Source organism: Rhinoraja longicauda, chromosome 16 (genome assembly GCF_053455715.1).
Source record: "Rhinoraja longicauda isolate Sanriku21f chromosome 16, sRhiLon1.1, whole genome shotgun sequence".
NCBI classification, from domain to species: Eukaryota; Metazoa; Chordata; class Chondrichthyes; order Rajiformes; family Arhynchobatidae; genus Rhinoraja; species Rhinoraja longicauda.
Window position 1 is genome coordinate 44,700,295 of NC_135968.1, and position 23,624 is coordinate 44,723,918.

The following is a 23,624-nucleotide window of genomic DNA, read 5'->3' on the forward strand; positions in this document are numbered from 1 at the left end:
GGTCCTAGCAATCAAAATAAAATTGTGCTGGAGGAAACTCGACTACTTTAAAAATGTGTTTTGTGAAAAGTAGAGGAGGATTATTGAGTACTACAATTCCTCCATCTGCACCATGGCTTAAGTAAGCGACAAGAAATAAGAAAATAATGCTAGGAAACAGGAGATCAGGTGGAAAAACAAACATTTAATATTTCAGACCCTTTGTCAGACTGTACAAGTACTTTTTTAATCTTTTCTGATTTGGGTTTCATTATTTTCCCACTATTGATAACATGTCTAATGATCCTGTATAACTCAATCCGTTTCTAATCCCTTTCTAAATATAGGTAATGTTTGCAATCACCAATCTTGCAAGCTAATACCCAACAAAACTTTCATTGGTGCAACCAATATCTGGCAGATTTCCTTTATGAAATCCTTCAGCAAAGTGGCTTTTTGTTTTGTGATGTTGACGTGAATTCATGTTATGACATATTTCTGTATATCATATGGACAGTCACATTTGAGAGTTCCAAGAAATAGAAAACAGAAAGAGGAAGGAATAAAGATTGGAATGGAAATCGAGATAGTAGAACATGTTCATTTTCATAAGAGAAGACACAAAGTAACTCAGTGGATCAGGCAGCATCTCTGTAGAACATGCTAGGTGATGTTTTGTGTCAGGATCCTTCTTCAAACTGATTGTGGGGGAAAGAGGGGGGGGGGGGGAAGCTGGAGGAGAGGAGAGGCAGGACAAACCTGGCAGGTAATAGGCTCATACACGTGGGGGTTTTTGATAGGCAGATGTTTTGACAAAGGCCAGAGATAAATAGACAGAAGGTGTGAGACAAAAGGATTGAACTATTGCAAATTATGAAGTTAGAGGAAGGAATGTAGGTGGAAGGGGAGGGGAGAAATAAGTGTAAACCCAGGTGTGGCACAAGGGGGAAGGAGGGTGGAAAGAAGGGAGGGGGTTTATATTGAAGAAGGAGGGGGAGGGTGATATAGTTACCTAAAATTGGAGAATTTAATGTTCATACTGTTGGTTGTAGGCTATCCACATGGAATATGAGGTTGGGTTCCTCCAGTTTGCATGTGGCCTTGCTCTGCCAAATTGTGGAAGCCCAGGCCAGAAAGGTTGGTATAGGAATGGGAAGAAGAGATGAAGTGGTTAGCAGGCGGGAGATCCAGCAGGCCTTGGCGGACTGAGCATAAGGAGGTCGCCATGCCTTCAGTTGGCCTTGGCAATGTACAAGAGGCCATATCGGGAACACCAGAAGCAGTAGATGAGTTTAGACAAGGGGCACGTGAATGTGTCTCACTTAGCAGGACTACTGGGGTCCCTGGATGGAAGCAAGAGAGGAGAGGTATAAGGACATCTGTTACATCTCCTGCAGTTGCAGGAGAAAGCACATGGGGAGGGGATGATTTGGGTGGGAAGGGATGAGTGAACCAAGGTGTTGGGAAGGGAACAGTCTCTGCAGAATACGGACAGGAGTGGGGATGGAAAGATGTGACTGGTGGTGGGATCACGGAGGTGACGGTATGTTGGAGGATGATGCGTTAGATGCGGCGGCTGGTGTTGTGAAAGGTGAGGACCAGTTAAACTCTATCCTTGATGCATCTGTCCTTGTTCTTTTTCAGTTTAGTGTTACAGCGTGGAACAGGGTCCTTAGCCCCAGCTGGACCATGCCGACCCACGATTACCCGCACACTAGTTTTATCCCACACCATAGGGACACTAGTGGATGTTTTCTACATCGACCTCTGTGCTGGAGTTGCGGACAGTGAATAAGGATGTCAAAATTTCTAGTGGGATATAGATCCGCTGTAGAAAAGGGTGGAGAAATAGCAGATGGAGTTTGTTCTGAGCAAGGGTGAGGTGTTATCAACTTTGGAATGTTGGTTATAAAGTTGAAAACACCTGAAAGTGGCAACACAAGTAGACAGACAGATAGAGGTTAATGGTGTGTTTGCCTTCATCAGTGGGGTATTGAGTATAAAAGCCAGGAGGCAATGTTGCAGCTTTATCGGATTTTTAGTAGGCCACATTGAGAGTATATGATCACCCTATTACAGGAAGGATGAGAACGTCTTTGGAGAGGGCACAGAGGAGATTTACCAGAATGCTGCTTGGGTTAGAGGGTACTAGCTATAAGGAGAGGTTGGATACATATAAATTGTTTACTGTGGAATGCCAGAGGCTGCGGGCTGACCTGATAGAAATATATACAATTGAGAAGGAGCGTTCTGGGTAGATTATTAGAAACCTTTTCCTGGGTGGGAATGTCAATAACTGGAGAGCATAGCTTTAAGATGAGAGGGTCAAAATTTAAAGATGTGCGGGACAAATGTTTGTTTGTGGTGTGCACTTGGAACATTATGCTACGGGTGGTGGTGGAGGAGACAGATTTGATGGTGGTGTTTTAGGAGGCATGGGTATGCAAGGAATGGGGGATATGGATCATGTGCAGGCAGTGGGGATTAGTTTGATTTGGCATCATGCTTGGAAAGTACATTGAGAGGAAAGGACATTGGAAAGGACATCCTTCCCGTTCTGTCCCGTTCTGCTCTTTGATAAGTCCGGACAAGAGCTGCAGACTGGTGGTGGAATATGGAGCTGCACACCGTGGTTAACAAATACCGGACAGAGTATCTGATGCCTTTCTCATTATGTCCGTGACTTTAACAAAGCCAGCCTGAAGAAATCGCTCCCTAACCACCAGCAGCATGTGTCCTGTAGCACCAGAAGATCAAACACCCTCAACCACTGCTGTGCCATCATCAGAGATGCCTATCGTTCCTACCCTTGGCTTTGCTTTGGAAAATCTGACCACTTGGCCGTGCTCCTTCCTGCATGAAGGCGGCGACTCAAGAGAGCACCCCCAGCAGTGAGGCCTACACTGAGTTGGGCAGGAGAGGGAGAGGAACGACTCCACGACTGCTTGGAGTCGGTAGACTGGACGATATTCAATGACACTGCAAAAGACCTGAATGCATACGCCGCAGTTGTTGCCGACTTCTTCTGAGAACTAGTTCTCGGGCATTCAACTCTGGCGACACAGATTCCTACAAGAGGTCCAGACACGATGTTGATAAGACCATCAAAAGGGCCAGAAGGGATTTGCACTCTAAACTCCAGGAGCAGATGAACATTTGGCCGCTGTGGCAGGGTTTCCACGCCATTACTTCCTACAAGGCAAAACGAGCAACAGCGAAACATCACTCCCAGATGAGATCAATACGCTCTACAAATGCTCTGATAAGGATAACGCTAATGCGCCTTCTCAGGCCACACCGATTGTATTACAATCTTAGTCACAGAAGCCAATGTCAGACGCCCAGGAACGAAGAAGGTAGTAAAACGTGGTGAATAGTGCCAGTTCCATCATAGGCATTGACACCCCCCCCCCCCCCCCCCCCATGAAAGGGATCTACAGGAGTTGCTGCCTCACAAAAGGCAGTCAGCATCATCAGAGACCCAATCTACCCGAGCCACACTCTGATTTTGCTCCAGCCATTGTGAGGAAGGAAGAGGAACCTGAAAATTGCAATTGTCCAGGAGTAGCTTCATCCCAACAGCCATCAGGCTATCAAACACTGCAACCTCCAACTATGCTCTGAACTACATCGATTTGGGGACATTGGTTTTGTCTTTGCACTATTATTATTTTTGTTTTTTATATACTGAACAACTTTGTAATGGTGTTTACAGAATTTGCGTATCTGTTATGCTGCTACAAGTAAAAATGTCTTTTTTTTTTGTGGACATTTGACAATGAAACACTCTTGACTCTTACATTTTGTTGACTCGTGTCCAGTTTTGAGCTGGTTGGTCTGGAAAATGTTATTTATCACATATACAAATGTATAACATGAAGAGTGGTCTCGCCTATAAACATTATAGAGGTCTGATGCATCTGCAGGTAGTTGTCAGGATGAAATGTAGGTATGTTCCTCGATTTGCCGATACTTCCCGAAATATACAAAATTATTGGTTGGGGTATGAGCCGCTACCTTTCCTATGGTACAGGTTAAGAGATAAATTGATAAACATAATACAAGTTTTAAAAAAAATTAACAGTATCCATTTTTGAAACATCGTTCCTCCAACTTAAAATGAACAATACCCCCTGGTTCATTAGTTTGTCTTTGAGAAAGGAAATCTGTCTCCTTACTTAGGGTGACCCTAAGCAATAGAGTAAGTAACCACCATCTAAAATTATACCAATTATTAAATATAAACTTAAGAATCAACAGACATAAACATCAACAGACTTAAACATCTGGATATTTCTGCCAAATTCAAGTCCCACAGACTAGTCAAGCAGCAACATGACAAACTCACATGCTCAGTGCAATTCCATTGGATAGACATTGTAAACAACTCCTTCACAACCCCGAGTTTTGCACTGACAGATATAAAAGATGGCTGCCATGATCCGCAGCTGAGAAGGGAAGAGGCCTGATCTCCTCACTGTTGGACTACCAAGATTCTCCCAATTACATTTGACTGCTTTTTTTCCTCATCTTAATGCATCTTCCCCACATTGAACACGTTGGAAGCAGTACAGGATGGCAAGGTTATCCACCGTATGTGGATAACTTTGGTTTCTATCAACAGGAGTCAATTAGCAGAACCACCAATGGTTTGCACCTACCAAATTGCTGCTGTACTGAGATGTTGAACTAATGTGAAATTGTTCATCGATTATGGCGAGCAACCACTGGTTTAAGAGTAGAATCATACTTTCCCTCGTCATTTTTTCCCCACTTGGTTGTGCGTGTTGCATTTAGGCTGCTCTACAGATACACCATAGAAAGCATACTGTTGCATTGCATCACAGCTTGGTTTGGCAACATCTCTACCCAAGACTGCAAGAAATTGCGGAGAGTTCTAGATGTAGCCTAGAGTTCTAGAGTTCTAGCCCATCACACAGACCAGACTCTCCACCATTGATTCCAACTACACTTCATGCTGTTTTTTAATCTCTGATCCCATCAGGCAAAAGGTATAGAATCTTGAAAGCTTACACCACCAGACTTGAACAGCTTCTTCTCTGTTGCTAGGCTTCTAAATGGTCCTTCCATAAGCTAAGGTACTGTCTAATTCACCTCTACCCCATTGCATACATTGGACTTTGTCAATGGAATGGATGAGCTACAATGCTGAGAACTATACTCTACACACTCTGCATGTTCCCCTTTGCTCTCCCAATTGTACTTAAGTTTGAATTGATTGTATTTATGTATAGGACTAACTAATGCAAAAAAAGCTTTTTATGGTACATCAGTACATATGACAATGATAAACTTAAACCTAGACCTCCTTGCTATTCTAAAATCATTTGGTGTGGGATTAAAGTAGTTTTTGGGCACTATACATTAAAAGCTTTCCCTGTAAAACAACTGGAGAAGGATAAACTGATTAACTGGCCTCCAACTTAGATGACATTTGAAACCTTCCAGACTAAATAGATTAACAAAGCTAATTATTTAAAAATAAACATATGAAAACCCTTTGTCCGGCTGAGTCCATGCTGACCAGCGATCACCCTGTACACTAACACTATCCTACACACTCGGGACAACTAGAATTTTTACTGAAGCCAATTAACCTAATTGGCTTCTTTGGAGTGCGAGAGGAAACTGGAGCACCCGGAGAAAACCTACGTGGTCACGGAGAACGTACAAACTCCGTACAGACAGCATTGTGGTCAGGATCGAACCTGGGTCTCTGGCATTGTAAGGCAGCGGCTACACCTCTGTACTGCCGGATTATTTACATTTATTTAACAAATACTTAGTTGCTCACCATGATCTCCATTGCAACAAATAGAGAAGTGTTCAACCTAGCTTCAACCTGGTCTGGTATGATCAAGAGGACTCCTCATGATTGAGCTAGAATGATTATCACTGTGAAGGAAAGAACTCTAGATGCTGGTTTAAATCGAAGGTAGACACAAAATGCTGGAGTAACTAAGCGGGGCAGGCAGCATCTCTGGAGAGAATGAATGGGTGATGTTTTGGGTCGAGACTCTTCTTCAGACTGATTATCACTGTCAAGTTAAAAGTGTAAATGAAAATACTTTTAAGAACGTGATTGTGGAGAATTGGCATGGTCTGGGTTTAGTATGTGGAAAAACTGGGCTTTGGGGTATAACCGGTGTAGATAGGCATCTTTGGGGGTTTGAGTGTGTAGGGGTGACAGTAGATTAGTTTTCAGAGATCTGGGAATACATGTATGGGGCACATTGGGGATGGGAGAAATGTCCATGATTTAAATGATCTTGTGGACAGATGATGGATAGAACATTTCCAACTGTCTTCATGGCACAGTCAATATCAAGTTTTCACATTAAAATTCATTGACCAGCTTAATTGCAAAGAATGTTGTTACAAGAGCAAGTCAGCAAGTGAGTATGTAACCCATGTAAACCTTCACCTACAAGGTTCGGGTTATAGTCTATTGGAATAATTTCACTCATCTGGATGGATGCACATGCAACTCAGGAAGTGCAACCATGCAGAGAGTTTCCAGGACTGACTTCCTTGCACTCTACTACATTATTCCATTGCCTTTGCATGAATTGTGAAATATTAAACACTTTACGAGTTAGATTAGATGTTTATGAGAAAAATGCAAATTTTCTTCTCTGCTTCCAAGCTCCACTCCCAACTCCCCAACCCCAGTAATTTGTTTTCAGTTTTTGGTCAATCAACTGACCACAGTGACACCACCAGAAATATTTTGAGTTTCTAGTCACGTTATTAATGTGTGATCTTTTATGAGTTTGTTTGTCTGATATGTTGTCGGCATAATCTCCATCGCAAGCATTAGCCCTGTTGTTTGTAAATTTACAAATAGATTGAAAGCAAAAGGGACCACTATAAAAACACAGGGTTGCTTCTAGTATTTAACTAACCCAAGGCAAATCTCTTGCCCTGACATAACACTAGTAAGCTTGTAGTTGCAAAGAACAGGTTAGGATATTGACTCTATAAAATAATGAAGTTCCTTTTTCATTGAAATCAACCAGGTATTTTGGCAGGATAACTCTCTGGCTACATCACATGAATGCGGTTTCTGCTGGTCCTGCAGTGACTGCAGTTCTCCCACAACTGCTTGCCACTTCCTCACCAGCAGAAATTCCAAGAAGCATCGGCGCCATGTTTCATAGAAGCACAAGTTGATGGTCTTTTCATAATTCCAAATGGTGTAGCAATTCTCAGTCTTCTCTTGAGACTAGAGCTTCCTAAAATGTGCATAGCTTATTTGAGAAAATTACTTTTGGCCCAATTACTAACTTTGGAATAACAGTCCCTATATAAACGGTCCCTCCTAAATTTGAAATGTGTTTAGTCGCCATACTTGAATGCTAAGGGAGCCCTCTAGTGGCATGGAATTATGAAGCATGCACTTTTTAAAGTTACGGATCTTGACTTATGAACAGCTTGGGCATACAAAAGAGAGTTTGGGGATATGGGCAGGATGGATTTGCCAGTTGCTGTGAATCTGCAATCTGCAGGCATCGTTTAACATGTATAAGCAATTTTTCACAGTCATATTTCTGATTTGCAGCTGCAAACCATTTCACAGGAATGGAACCCTGTGGGAACCTGGAAATACATGTACTTCAGACTGATAGTAGGGATTGGTATTTTAAAATTGTATGTGCACTTCTTTGCTCTGTATCTCTGACCAAAAAATGTTATTTTTTTCCTGCCATTGATGTACAGTAGTATTAAATATAAAATTTAATTAGAAAATGTTCATGCTTTTAATCTCAGATTTGAAGAAGTTAATTAAGACGTGCTTCTAATTGTTATTAAAAGGTGTTGAGTGTACCATTACTGTTAGTCTGTGGTTCTGCAACATTATCTCCTTGTGTTCCGATTGACAACCTTCTCCACTCTCTGTTGGCACATTGCAACCTTCTTGTTCCATCAAAGAATGGTGAGCCCTATTAGTCACCTTTGCTCCAGCATGCATTGTTCCTTTTCTGTATGACTTTCTACTTTTCTTGTCTTTACCTGGCCTTGCATTCTACACCTGTAGCTCTTCCTTTATCCTGTTCCATAATGTCATTACCATTGCCTTTCTCATAGTCTCAGTCTCTGTCACTTGGCAGAACAAACGAGGAAGCAGTTATGACCAGAGAAAGACACAAGCTGGAGTCAAAAATGAATAATCTCTCTTGGGCGCGGAATGTGAGTGACAGTGTTGGCTATCCGGGTGTATAAATGGAAAAAAAAATGCAGTCAAGGAACGTGTAGGAAAATGTAAGAGTTGAGAAAATACAAATGGTTGGGCTCACAAATGGGCAGAAGAAACCAGTGATTTTGGTGAGGAAAAAAATGGAATTGATTTTAAGTGGCCTGCATGACATTCAGAACAGACAGAGGGCGCTAACAAATCATGGATGAGAACAGTTGCTGCATGAGATTGTTGGCAGGTCTGTAAGATAGTTGTGAAGAAAGAATAATGTGCAGATGGAATGAACAGAGAGGGCAGCAGTGGGGATGAGGGAAATAGAAGTAGAGAGATGGAGGCCGGGAGAAGAATGATGCACAAAACTTTGCTGCCCGTGTTCAGTGAACGTATATCACTATTTACATTGTGTTATCTGGTTTAGGTCGGGGTTGGGGCAGGGTTAGTTCTATTATAAGTATTGATTCTTAACTGTTTGTTAAACATTGCATTTCAATTCTTGCAAAGGTCGTTCAACCTATTCAGGCAGAACTTCAAAATTTACATTCCATCATCATTGTCAAAAAATCTTCAGTTAATCAAAAATAATGCACTTAACAAATTGATACTATTTGTCTCTTGTTAGCCCAAACCTTTTTTGGCTTCACTGATTTCAACACTATTTCAAGTTTACTTTCAGGTCGTTATCCATTAATAACGTTCCTCCATTTTTCTTGGATTCATAACAACGCTATTCTTTGATATTTTTGACGTGTTTTGAGCTTGTCAAATTTGTGCATTTTAAAATGTGCACACAAGCAACTGGTCCATGTTCTGAAGGAGAGTCTCAATCCGAAACATCACCTATGCATGTGTATGATGGAACTGCAGATGCTGGGTTAAACCGAAGAGAGACACAAAATGCGGGAGTAACTCAGCGGGACAGGCAGCATCTCTGGAGAGAAGGAATTCCTTCTCTCCAGAGATGCTGCCTGTCCCGCTGAGTTACACCAGCATTTTGTGTCTCGCGTCACCTATACATGTTCACCAGAGATGCTGCCTGACCTGCTGAGTTACTCCAACACTGTGTCCTTTTGCTCTGTGTCAAGTTGTTTTGTTTCATTCTGATAATAACTAATGCAACAGAATCAAGCTATTTTATTATAGTACTAATCTACAACTTAATTCAATTTGTTGGTTTGCAAGAAGAATATTAAGGTTGAGATTTTGATGGGTTTTACCAGCAGTTCAATGGCAAGCCATGAGCATTTACCCATGAAAGTGCTAGGAAACCTGGAATAGGTAATGCATCTGAATATAGATGTCATGAACTTGCCGCGTTATGCTGGGTGATTATGTTCATAGAAAAAGGTGCAATCACAGTAATGTGAGGCCGTACAATCTGCATGAATCAAGAAATGTGAGTAGAAGAAAAAAAATGTTTTGGTGTACAAATTCTGAGAATTCTTATTTTTCTCATTTAATGGTGGTGATTTGTGAATTCTTTAAGGGTAAATTTCCCTTATCCAAACAGCTGTAACAAGATCACCTCTATATTAATCTATGGAATCTGCTCATGGAGGATCAAAGAACCTATTCGTTTTAGTGTCGATTTAACATCTGTAAGGGAGAAACATGATCAAATTTAAGTTGCATTTTGTTTTGCAAATCTTTTTAGAATTTCATTTTGGGTCACCTGAAATGCTTTAAATTTTAATAACCTTGACTTTAATGTATAGAGGTTACTTGGAAATTATAAACTAATTAGTTGCAGGACTACAGGGGAATAATGTGGGCGAGAATAGTTTTGATGGGAGGTAGACACAAAATGCTGGAGTAACTCAGCAGGTCAGGCAGCATCTCGGGAGAGAAGGAAAGGGTGACGTATCGGGTCGAGTCCCTTCTTCAGACTGAAGTAGGGTCTCGACCCGAAACGTCACCCATTCTTTCTCTCCCGAGATGCTGCCTGACCGGCTGAATTACTCCAGCATTTTGTATCTACCTTCGATTTAAACCAGCATCTGCAGTTTTTTTCCTATAGTTTTGATGGGATTGTGTACCTTGGAGTTGGCATAGGCTCCCTGAGTTGAATTAGTGTTCTGTGTTGTAATAAATATGTTACAGTATGTTGTTATATTTTGTAGGTGGGGGCTTTTACTTACACATCCACATCCAGTGCCTTATCAGTTGGTGTACGCGTCTTTGATTTGGGGAAACTTGTGTAGGTGTTATAGTGCTTTCCTTGGCAGCATGAGTGGAGCATCCACCTGAAAGAATCAAACAAAAGGAGATTTAATCAGCACTAAAGCACTGCCCAAAAATGATGATTTTTGAATATTTGTATTTTTAGGTTAATGTTTGTAAAGGGTCAATGTATATACGTAAAGAATCGATATTGTAATAATGATGGAAAAGACTCATGCAATGTAACTGAATGAGCAGCAGCCAATTTCCTGGCTATGCCACTGCTATCATTGACATTTTTCACTAGATGGAGCCATGAACATAACCTGCCTAATTTTCTGGTGGTTCTTGAGATAAGTACCGGTAACTTTACTCAAACTTATTTATCATTGTTGGCCAAAAACCCCCCAATTTGTTCAGTGTGAAGAAGCATCCTGACCCGAAACGTCACCCATCCCTTTTCTACAGAGATGCTGCCTGAGACGCTGTGTTATTCCAGCACTTTGTGTCTATCTTCGGTATTATAGCAGCATCTGCAGTTCCGTACTACAGAAAATTGTTTGTGATTGGCGTACATTTTTGTCTTGATAGATCTGTATATGATGACCAGCCCAATGCACATAAACGGTTTATGGAAAAACTTGAAGCCCGCATTCGGAATCATGACCGGGAAATTGAAAAAATGTGCAACTTTCACCATCAGGGTTTTGTTGATGCTATAACAGAACTGCTTAAAGTGAGGTCAAATGCAGGAAAACTAAAGGTATGCTTTAATTTTTTTTTAAATTGAGTGAGAAAGAACAATTGAGATTCAAATACATTTTGCTTGCTGAAAACAATGCTGCATATCTTTTATTTAACACTATATATTGCATTATAGATATGACTGTGACTGCTACAATTGCACCTTTAACACTTGCCATCATAAACTCTCTTCCAAAGTTCAATGTGTGATCCTTCTATCTTGCTTGCTACTGCTCCCTCTCAATTCCATCTGCAAAGTACCTAATATCCATGGCTATCTTTCCTGAAATGTTACGTTTGAATTCCTTCCATCAGACTTCACCCTCTGCAATCAGTTACTGTTGCCATCCTTCAAAGCAAACTATTGTCCTTTTCAGTCTGCAATCTATGATGTTGTTGACCACACTATTTCCTTCATTGAAATGAGACGCAGTGCTGGAGTAATTCAGTAGGTCAAGCAACATCTCTGGAGAACATGGATAGGTGATGTTTCAGGTCGAGACCCTTCTTCAGACTGATTGAGGAAGGACAAAGCATGGCAGGTTGCTCCAGCACTTTGTGTTCTTTTGTGTATTAACCAGCATCTGCAGTTCTTTGTTTCTACATATTTCCTTCACTGCCTCTCCATTTGTATTTGTAGTTGCACTGACTCCCAGTGTCACACAGTTTCAATCTCCATATGTATCCTGCAGTTATCTGACTCCACATACTAGCATTGCTCTCTATCTTTCCACTATCTCTAAATTGCCAGACTACTTCTCTGAAAACCATTGCTGAATATTAAGAGAAGCGATTGGAACCTTTACAAATTGTTCCTTAATCATTCTCCTCCCTGGCAATATTTTAAAACTGACTGTTCACAACCTTGAAATTGAAGTTCAAACAACGTGTGCCATCTTTATCATCTGTCATTGCGTCTGGATCATTGCCAAACTTCCCATCTGCCTCGGCTCATTTACTGACAAAATCCTCAGTCCAGAATCAGGCTGGTGCCTTTCATTGGAATTTGCTCATCAAAAACACTACTATCTTTGCCCCAACCTGCATCGATTTACTCAATTTTACTTTCCCATAGTTTAAAATCCACCCATGTCCTTGAATTTGTCTACCCCTGCAATCTTTCAAATATCTTGCATTTTGATTTGAACCTTTAAATCATCCTCATTTACATTTACATTTAACACCGCATGGTCAATTGATGGCCCAATCTTAATATCTTTAACCTAGCAAAACAATCCCCGCGCCATCTTGCGTCTTCTTTACATACCAACTTCTACCAACTGTTTGCTTACTGCTCAAAATCATGTTTGTGCATTGGCCTTGCTTGAGAACACTACTATGTAACGCTACGTTATGTTTTATCATGTTAAAGACACCGTAAAGCAAGGGGATGCTGATGTTGGGATAAATGAGTCTAGAGTGTTTATTGTTAAATGTGCCAGATAGAAATTGCAGCAATGAAATTCTTTCCTGTTGAAGCTTTACAGGTATAATATTAGACACAAATCAACAAATAGGTACACAATAAATTATCAGTTTCTCTAGGTAAACTGGGCACGAAAGTCCAAACTCTAAAGTAGAGCAACCACTGTAGTGCAACGTTCGTAGTAGTTAAATGCTGAGGAAGGATTGTGGTTAGGGTTGTGTAGGGTGGTTCAAGAAGCTGATAGTTGAGGAGAGGAAGCCGTTCTAGAGCATAGAGATAACAGATCTCAGGCTCATGCCACGCCTCGGTGTAAGCAGCGAGATGAGAGAGTGGCCGGGGTGGTGTTGGTCTTTGATATGAGCTACCTTCTTGAGATAGTACTTACTGTGAATGATGGTTAATGGTTAACCCCAATAGACCAGGCAATATCCACCACTTTCTGCAGCCTCCTTTATTCTTCAACATTTGAATTTGAAGCTCTCCCTTGTAAAAGTTTGAGTTTTTGGTGGCATTCCAAATCTGCTCAAATTGGAAAGGAAGTGTAGGCATTGGTTGTCTGCTTAGTCCATGTGATTTATTTAGGTGGACCTAGTAAATATATTTGAGCTAAATTTAAACTAATAAAACAATTTTGTTTAATATCTTGAATGTACACGTTGAAATGTACACACAGCTTCAACGAATGTTAAGATTAACACTTCAGTGCAAGAACAAGTTTGCATCTGAACCACTGTCTAAAAATAAGAATTTTTTAGACCACTGATGCCATTAAATGAAGAATGAAATTCGGATAGCGTATTGAACCCCATACAATGAATCAGAATATTTGAGAGTGTTGAAGAAGAATTTGCTTAATAATGAAAGATGACCTTGTATGTGATAATGATTTAATGAGTTGGGGTGGGGGAAAAACCTCCATTGGCATGAAGTTATTTTGCAGTTTACTGGATACTTTTGTAATTTCTGCTGTGAGAAAGTTAATTATGGATTTTGTATTCAAATTAAGTCTCTTGATTTTCTAATGCACATAATTTTGAAACTGATATGAAACGTTGGATCTCATTCAGTGTTTAATTTCTAGATGCTACTTTTTTTTAGGTTCAGGTCACTGATACTAATCGACAGCTTCAGGATGCAGGAAAAGATGTAAGCATGAATATTCATATTTTCCTGTGAGTATTTTTCACTAGTTTTTAAAATGAACCCGTAATGTGGAATATGGTATTTGTTATTTTTAAGGTGATTAACCAAAGTGAAGAGGTAATTCGATGTAGAGTACATCAGAGGAACATTGCCATTACAGTCGAGAAGCTTCAACTTTGTCTTCCTGGTGAGTAAGGCTAATTGCAAAATGCAGTAAACTTTAATAAAAGAGGAATACATAGGCTTGACATGCACCGATCAGCCAAAACATTATGACCTGATGAGTCAAAACATTATGACCACCTGCCTAATATGCTGCATGTGCAGCCCCATACGTAGCAGGGTGCGATGCACTGTGTATTGTGACACATTCCTCCCGTGACCACCATTAACATTTTCTGTGACTTGTGCCACAGTCGACTTTCTGTCGGTTCGGACCAGACGGGATAGCCTTCGTTGCCTTCGTGCATCGATGAGCCTTGGACGCCCAATACCCTGTTGCCGGTTTGTGGTTTGTCCCTCCTCGGACCACTGTCGGTAAGTACTCACCACTGCTGACCGGGAGCACCCCACAAGCCTTGCTGTTTCAGAGATGCTCTGACCCAGTCGTCTAGCCATAACAATTTGGCCCTTGTCAAAGTCGTTCAGGTCTACTTCTGCCCATTTCTCCTGCATCCAACACGTCAACTTCAAGAACTGACTGTTCACTTGTTGTCTAATATATCCCACCCCTTGACGGGTGCCATTGTAACAAGATAATCAATGTTATTCTCTTTGCCTGTCAGTGGTCATAATGTTTTGGCTGATCGGTGTATGTGGAGCTTTTTGGAAAATAGCCAAACATGGTACTCAATTAACCAATCCAGCCCTTCACAACAAGAAGCTGTACTTGAAAGACTGATATTCGATTTTACAGAACTACAGATTTTCTAAATGAGTTTCGTAGCAACGATTTGGACAATTTGACTTGAGTTGTCATAGATATGCTTAGCTACACAGAATCCTCCTTGAGAACCTGCTCTATGGCACTGACTGCTATTATTTCCCTGATCCCAAGTTTGGAATTGATGAATTAACCCTGCAAAAATTTTAAAATAAAAATAGTTATAAATTACAAGTCTGTATTCTCACCTGTTCAAATTGAAGTTTGGTTACATCCTATTAAGCAATAGCTATTTTCATTTAGAAATTTGACTTGCAGCAGAGGTGAAGGAAGCCAATTTAAAACAATTGCATTTAAGTGTGTATATTGTGAATTGTGTACCAGATTTGTAAATTATTTCAGCATTACTAAATATACTAATTATGCATCATAAAAAGTATTATTAAATGCTTCAGTGTATACTTCATCCAGCTATTTTTTCCCTTTGTGGTTTCTGCAGATTCAGTTGTATCACATCTCTGAGGGTATTCAATTAAAAGGAATCTGGGAGATGCATAGGGTTAGAAAATCATTCTTAAACCTGAGACATTGTTAGAAAAATGATCCTTAAACCTTGGGTGATATGATTTGGTTCTTGAAGCAGATGGAATGTGGTTCATTTGGAGCAGAATTAGGCCATTTGGCCCATCAGGTCTACTCTGCCATTCAATCATGGCTGATCTATCTTTTCCTCTCAACCCCATTCTCCTGCCTTCTCCCATAACCCCTGACACCTGTACTAATCAAGAATCTGTCAACCTCCGCCATTGACTTGGCCTCCACAGCCGTCTGTGGCAATGAATTCCACTGATTCACCATCCTCTGACTAAAGAAATTCTTTCTCATCTCCTTTCTAAAGATACTGCCCTTTTATTCTGTGGCTTTGGCCTCTGGATCTACTCTTCCACTAGTGGAAATATCCTCTCCACATTCAGTCTCTCCAGGCCTTTCACTATTCGGAAAGTTTCAATTAAGTCGCCCCTCATCATTCTAAACTCCAGCAAGTACAGGTCCAGTGCCTTAAAACACTCATCATATGTTAACCCAATCATTCCTGGGATCATTCTCGTAAACCTCCTCTGGACCCTCTCCAATGCCAGCACATCCTTCCTCAGATTTGGGGCCCAAAACTACTTGCAATACTCCAGATGCAGTCTGACCAGTGCCTTGTAAAGCCTCAGCATTACATCCCAGTTTTTGTATTATAGAACCTCTTGAAATAAATGTTAGCATAGCACTCGACTTAATTAAAACCGATTCAACTTGCCAGTCTACTTTTTGGGAATCTTGAAATGGCACTCCCAAGTCCCTTTGCACCTCTGATTTCTGAACTCTCTCCCCATTTAGGAAATAGTCTACACCTTTATTCCTACTACCAAAAAGCATGACTCCACACTTTGCTACTGTATATTCCATCTGCCACTTCTCGCCCCATTCTCCCAACCTGTCCAAATCCTTCTGCAGAATCCCTGCTTTCTCTACACTACCTGCCCATCCACCTATCTTCATATCACAGGTCTATGGACAATTCCTTCGTCTTCATGGTTTTTGCTGTGACATGCACTGTCAACTGTGGGACCTTATATAGACAGGTGTGTGCCTTTCCAAATCATGTCCAATCAATTTAATTTACCACTGGTGGACTCCAATCAAGTTGTAGAAACATCTCAAGGATAATTAATGGAAACAGATGAACATAAGCTCAATTTTGAGTGTCATAGCAAAGGGTCTGAATACTTATGTAAATGTGATATTTCAGTTATTTCTTTTTAATTACTTTGCAAAAATTTAAAAACACCTGTTTTCACTTTTTTATTATGGGGTATTGTGTGTAGATTGATGATTTAAAAAAATGAATTTAATCCATTTTAAAATAAGGCTGTAATGTAGGAAAATGTGGAAAAAGTGAAGGGGTCTGAATACTTTCTGAATGCACTGTAATTTCCATTAGTGACTTTTTACCCTTGCATTTTCTGAGCTCTACCCACAAGGATTCTACATCTTCTGATCCCATGTCACCCCTTGCTAAGGACTGGATTTCATTTCTTACCAGAAGAGCTACCCCACCCCCATCTGTCTTTTTGAAAGGACATGTAACCTTGGATATTCAGTTCCCACCTCACATCCTCTCTCCGTAATGTCCACAACGTCGTACCCACCAATTTTTAACTACACTACAAGCTCATCCACTTTGTTCCATGTACTATGTGCATTCAAATATAATTCACCACCCCTCTACTCACATTGGTCCCGATTTTACCTTAAAATCTTATTCCTCCTTATACTTCCTGCCCTATGATTTCTGGAGTCTTCAGTAACCTCTGGTGCACTCGCTTTTCCTTTAACTTCAACCCATACATTTCTAATTTGTTGATCCCATCTCCCCTCCAACCCTGCTATTTAGTTTAAAGCCCTATCTGCAGCCCTGGTTATGTGGTTCGCCAGCCGGGTTCAAGTGGAGTCCATCCTTTTGGAATTTTATATACTTCCATCAGGTCTCCTCTCAACCTCCAGCTTTCCAGATAAACAACTTCTGCTTGTAGCTATTACCCCCCCCCCCCCCCCCCCCCACTACTACTTCCCCACCTTTGCTGGTAGTATTCTAGTAAACCTCCTCTCCTCCTCTGCACCCTCTCCAAAGTTTTAACATTGTTCCTGTAAAGGGACAAGCAGAATTGCATGCAGTACTCCAAATGCAGCTTAACCAAAGACTTATTGAGCTGCATCATGACATCCTGACTCCTATATCCAATGCCCCGACCAAAGAAAGCAAGCATACCATATGCCTTCACCACTTTTCCCACCTGTTTTGCCACATTAGGAGCATTGAATACAGGAGAGGAGGTTCGAGGAGATGCATGTGAACCTTTTTCTCACCTGGATGAGTTTGCTGGGGCCCCTGGATGGAAGTGAGAGAGGACACGTGTTCCATTTCCTGCAGTTGCAAGGGAAAGTACGTAGGGAGGGAGCAGTAAAATGGGAAAGAGTTGGGGTTCGTGCCAGTGTATGTTTGAAACAAGGACTGTTCGACGTAACCAACAAAAAGACGTGTATAGCTGGGGCCCGTGCAAGTGCTCATGGCTACACCTTTAACTTGAAGTAAGTGAAAGGAGTCAAAAGAGAATCTGAAGGCGAGAACAAATTCTGCCAGTCACAGGAGAGTGCGAGTAGAGAGTGGGGAGGGAGCAGGTTGAGTGGGAAGGAATGAGTGAACCACAGAGTTGCGGAGGGAGTGGTCTCTACAGGGGTGGAGACAGGAAGATGTAACTGATGGAGGGATCACGTTGAAGGAGGCGGATGTATCGGAGAATGACGTGCTGAATGTGAAGATTGGTGGGGTGAAAGGTGTGGACCAGGGGAACTCTGTCCTTGTTCCGTCTGGGAGGAGGGGGAGCAACAGCAGAACTGCAGGACACTGAGGAGATGAGGGAAAGCTGTGATGAATGGATGGTCATTATGTGTTACTTGCAATTCTATGATGCCTTTCCAAAATCTCAAATCATCCTCTTTTGGAAGAGCAATCTTAGGAAGCACAGCAGCCAGTTGGTGTAAAACCATGTTCTACAAAATAAATGATATTACTAGAAATCGGGCATTTCTTCCACTATTCTCTGAGTCGCGCTGTCTTTTCCAGTTCATGCCTTGTTCATGCTCACCATTTGACATTCACAAATTTTCAATGTCATTCAGAACCTAATTTTAAAAAGAGTAAAATACTAAAAACACACCTCCTTAAACAATTAAACTATGTTAACTTTACTTACTTTTAATTTGATCCAATTTCAGTATTGACTTTTCCCAATCACCTGAATGGCCCTGCTGTACTTGTGTGAGGTTATTCTGATGACAGTTCAGCAGGTAGATTCCCCAAACAGAGATGGGAAATCCTGCAATGCCCTTTGGAACTGTGTGAAAAATCCATCAGTCCAGTGCAGATGTCCTATGGCTGATGTACTGCTGAGCAGAGGCTTTGCTTCTTTATGTTCTCAACCAGGAAAAGGGTGTGCACTTCCCAGATCTGGTTTGAAATACTGCAATAAGGTCTTTTATAGACAATAGACAATAGGTGCAGGAGTAGGCCATTCAGCCCTTCGAGCCAGCACCGCCATTCAATGCGATCATGGCTGATCACTCTCAATCAGTACCCCGTTCCTGCCTTCTCCCCATACCCCCTCACTCCGCTATCCTTAAGAGCTCTATCCAGCTCTCTCTTGAAAGCATCCAACGAACTGGCCTCCACTGCCTTCTGAGGCAGAGAATTCCACACCTGCACCACTCTCTGTGCCACAAAATGCCATATTGTGTCGATATGGCATGGAAGATGGTGCTCTGGTTTTGTAGCTCATTAGCAACGCCACATTTTGAGAATGCAGCAACTCCTCTACTGCTCCATTATATTAACAATGAAATTACTGTTAGTAAACTTGAAGATTATCTATACAATAAGGACTTGGTAAATCTCAGTAAAGTAAATGGCTGACCTGACTAGTCTCCTCAATTTATTGCAGAAGGGATGTTCCAAATGGACTGTGAAAGGTCCTGTTGATTAGTTGATTGAGGTATGCAAGAAAGGCTATTGATACAGTATGTTCAACATGGTAAAGATTTAGTTTGGATCTTGAGAGTTTCTTTCTTAAAAAAAGGAACTAGGGTAGCAAACGGAGGCGATTTTGGAGAAAATCCGCTTCTCCTGTCTCCTCTTCCCACTTCCCCACCCTCTGAACTGGAAAGACTAAATACTGTGCAGGTCGAGCAGTATTTTTAGACAATGACTTAATATTTTGGATCAAGGTTTAAGATGTAAGCAGTGATTTTGCACAGAAGGAAATGGGTTCAGATAAAGAAAATAAGGGAATAGCTGTCCTGACGAGTCAGGCAACAGGTGTTGGTGCAAGGAAAATGATAATGGAATAAGTAAAGATAAGCCAGAAAGAAATTGATTCAAAGATGAGGAAGTGCTCCTTGGGGCCATGTTGTGGTTCATGGTTGTAGTGTCGGTGGTAGAGAACAGAAGTTGAAGGCAGAGTAGAACAGTAAATTAAAGTAAATGTAATCAAAACTTGAGATTGTTTCTAGACTGAAAATGATTTGCAAAGTAATAAGCCATCTTTTTCCCTGTTAGATAAGAATCCATATTGACAGCAACAAATATAATTGGCTCCATTTAACATAGTATAATTTTTAAATTGCAGTTTTACCGGGAAGAAAGATATGGGCCCCATACAATGGGAGGGGGTGACAATTAAAAGGTAGTTTCTACATCTCCTGCCTTTGCTTTGGATGATGTTCCAGTGTTGGTGGGGAATGACCAGCTCTGTGCTTCTAGATTCTTAAGGAAGGAGATAAAATGATGTTTGGTTTTGTAATCCTGGAGATGGCAGAACTGGAAGAAGATGATGGAATGGAGGTGAGCTCATGGCAAATGGGTGAAGTAGTGAGAAAGAACACGGGAAGTATTCTATGGAACCAAAGTTCGTAGCCATGATGAAGTTGAATTTTCAATTACGTTAATTGAAAGATGCTTTGGAAGCATAGGTCATAAAGTTAATACTAGAATGCATGTGCAAGTGATGGAGAAATTGTGAAAATTAAATGTCCTTAGACAAAGCAGTATGGAAGAAGTGTATTTAAGCTTACGATGGGCATGAAGAAGGGTCTCGACCCGAAACGTCACCCATTCCTTCTCTCCCGAGATGCTGCCTGACCTGCTGAGTTACTCCAGCATTTTGTGAATAAATCGATTTGTACCAGCATCTGCAGTTATTTTCTTATACTTACGATGGGCATTGTTTGTCTTGTTTGCAATGTAAACCCCTACAAGCTCAACATAGATTTTCCGGCACCCTTTGTTCCTTTTTGGATTATCCAATTTTCTGGACCAACAGAGGTCACGTGATAATGAACCAACAATACAACACTGGTCCACTAATGGCACCCCTCCCGTGCCTGTAAAGCACCCTGGAGGGCCAGAAACATAAATAAAATAAAGAAAAAATGTAAACCGAATGTGAATGACTGAGAGCGTTCTGTTGGTGGCGGGCCGAAGAAAGCGTTGTCCCCAGGGGCTACAACATGAGCAGCAACACAGCCCAGTCACCGGAACATATGGTAGGTGAAGAAGGGTTCGCTGGTGTACCTTGCGAGTCGGGAGTGGGGTCGGGAGCCGGTGGGAGCTGGGGATGGGTCAGCAGGTCCATCTGCTATATCTGAAATCAGTTATAAGAGGGTCGTAAAACTCGGGTTTACTGTATTGTCTTTGCGAAACAGTTAGAGAAGATTGAGAGCACAGTTGAAAAGGGATTTTGGGAAGCAGCCTTTTAAAGGTGCTCAGTAAATTAGAGAAAACTTGACAGGAAGTTTAGAGTTTCCGAGGGTAAGAGGAACATTGAACAGAGTGGTGGGAGATGGGGTTGTAGGCAGGTGTGTGGGGGACAGGCAGAGTTGAATCATGAAAAAGTTAAACATTGAGCCAGCAGAGATTGAATTAGACACGGCCAAGGAGAGATGTAAACAAATAACTCTTTCACGATGGAGGAACATGCCTCCTGTGGCTGCACAGGGAATTTCAACTGAGCTCTGGTAATGTTTGTCCGGCTTATTGGGGATTTGTCCGCACCATCGTTTGCCGGAAAATCGGTGTTCAACTGGTATTGCCCATATTGTCGACCTCTAGCTTAATGAGTGTTTTGGTTTGTACCTGAAATAACAGTTGTGGCATACTAAGATGGAAGATGTATGGGAGAAAGCAAATAGATTGGAAAATGTGAAGTTCACACTCGCACTGAGTTAAAGGATTTGATTTGTAAAGGGCCAGGTGCCACCGGCGAACATTTATAATGAGATTTCTGAAAATTGGAATGGGCCCACCTGATCGGGAGAAAGAAGACCCCAGTCAAAAGTGGCTGTGGAAGTGAAGATGCGAAATAGAGCTTGGTATGTTGTGCTGAGCCCAGTTCATTGTAACAAGACGTGCAGGGGAATACAGATGAAACCTTTGAGATTTGAATGCTCTGGCAAAGAGAAAAGGTGCTCGGAATGTATTGAAAGTACAGCAAGGACTAAATTTGGAAGGGGAAAAGGGTTCAAAGGAAAGTGAAGGTTGGAATTGTTGATATTAAAAGTTGCTAAATTTTGGTATCCTTTACACCAAATTGGTTGTGGTTCTCTGATAAATGAATACAATGTGGTGGTGTTGCCTGTTTATCATCAGTTTCTTTATATATATATTAGGCATTTACAGTCAGACAGAGGAATGGGTGCAAAATTTAGCAGTTGGTGGAAATCTGAAATAAAAGTGGAACATTCAGTCCAGACAGACTCAATAGACAATAGGTGCAGGAGTAGGCCATTCGGCCCTTCAAGTCAGCACCGCCATTCAATGTGATCATGGCTGATCATTCTCAATCAGTAACCCGTTCCTGCTTTCTCCCCATACCCCCTGACTCCGCTATCCTTAAGAGCTCTATCTAGCTCTCTCTTGAATGTATTCAGAGAATTGGCCTCCACAGCCCTCTGAGGCAGAGAATTCCACAGGTTCACAACTCTCTGACTAAAAAAGTTTTTCCTCATCTCTGTTCTAAATGGCCTACCCCTTATTCTTAAACTGTGGCCCCTGGTTCTGGACTCCCCCAACATTGGGAACATGTTTCCTGCCTCTAACATGTCCAACCCCTTAATAATCTTATACGGAAGTAGAGTAGGAATTCCTGCTTAATAACTCTTTGTCAGAACAGCAAATGGAAAACTCCATATCCTAAATATTGAAGTACAGTTCTAAGGAATTTGCATTGTTGAATTCTGTTCTGGCCAAATTGTGTCCAGTTCAGTTAAATGAATCAAAAGTTCCACTTAAAAACTCCACCATGTTTACCTTGTGCTTTTTGTCAGAAAAAGAGTATATTTTTCATCTGTCACATCTTGAGGTCGATGTTCCCTTTATAATTGGTATTAAAATTGTATGATAATGGGAAGAGAAGTGCAGAAAATTATGCATATTGCAAAAGTGAGCAAGAGGGCATAGACTCCAAGGTGAATTTGTGATTAATAACAAATTCTTCTCACCGTGATCAATACATTGAATGGATTGTTGGATGGAATACAATAAATAAAAGCATCATCAATTTGTAAGCATTTATCCTCCAACAAGCTTTAAAATAGAAGTTCAGTATCCTTTCTAACTTCATCTTTGAATATCTTTCCTCTATTTAGACAAACTGGGCCATTTCACTTTCTGCATCAAAATTTACCTTGATCCTGGAAATTTGTGTCATTGTGAAAACAAGTAAACTATTGCCAATTTAATTGTAGATTTCATCTAAATTTAAGATTCTGGACTACAGTGTAATCGTTATGTGAAATTGCAGTTACTTTACAGGTTACCCTGATATTATTCATGCATATTCAGTATTTTACGGGAATTAAAGATGTGTTTGGCTTTTTAGTCCATCATAATTTAAAGACTGCAGCCCAAAATTTATTTTCAACAGTAAACTATCCACACTTGCAAATTCTTCCCATCAAGCATCAGGCTCTTGAAAACTAAAAACAGCAACTAAACCACAAACTGTTTTGGTTGACCTCGGGACTTCGGGCTTTTATTTGTCACTATATTTTGAAAATTCATTGAACATATTTTGTTTATTGTGTTTTCTATGAGCACTGTGTTTTACAATAGACAATAGGTGCAGGAGTAGGCCATCCGGCCCTTCGAGCCAGCAGCACCATTCAATGTGATCATGGCTGATCATTCACAATCAGTACCCCGTTCCTGCCTTCTCCCCATATCCCTTGACTCCGCTACCTTTAAGAGCTCTATCTAGCTCTCTCTTGAAAGCATCCAGAGAATTGGCCACTGCCTTCTGAGGCAGGGAATTCCACAGATTTACAACTCTCTGACTGAAAAAGTTTTTCCTCGTCTCCGTTCTAAATGGCCTACCCCTTAATCTTAAACTGTGGCCCCTGGTTCTGGACTCCCCCAACATTGGGAACATGTTTCCTGCCTCTAACGTGTCCAATCCCTTAATAATCTTTTATGT

General features: G+C 41.1%; 1 protein-coding gene across 3 annotated transcripts in view; it reads left to right on the forward strand.

Annotated features, from left to right (window-relative positions):
- Positions 1-23,624, forward strand: part of LOC144601507 (exocyst complex component 6-like) — a 161,371-nt gene that overhangs the window by 21,664 nt on the left and 116,083 nt on the right. For all 3 annotated transcript variants that reach the window (XM_078413722.1, XM_078413723.1, XM_078413724.1), the window contains exons 2-4: positions 10,946-11,117; positions 13,623-13,670; positions 13,764-13,854. In XM_078413722.1, the coding sequence (XP_078269848.1) occupies positions 10,946-11,117; positions 13,623-13,670; positions 13,764-13,854 (311 nt within the window). The remainder of the gene's footprint in view (positions 1-10,945; positions 11,118-13,622; positions 13,671-13,763; positions 13,855-23,624) is intronic.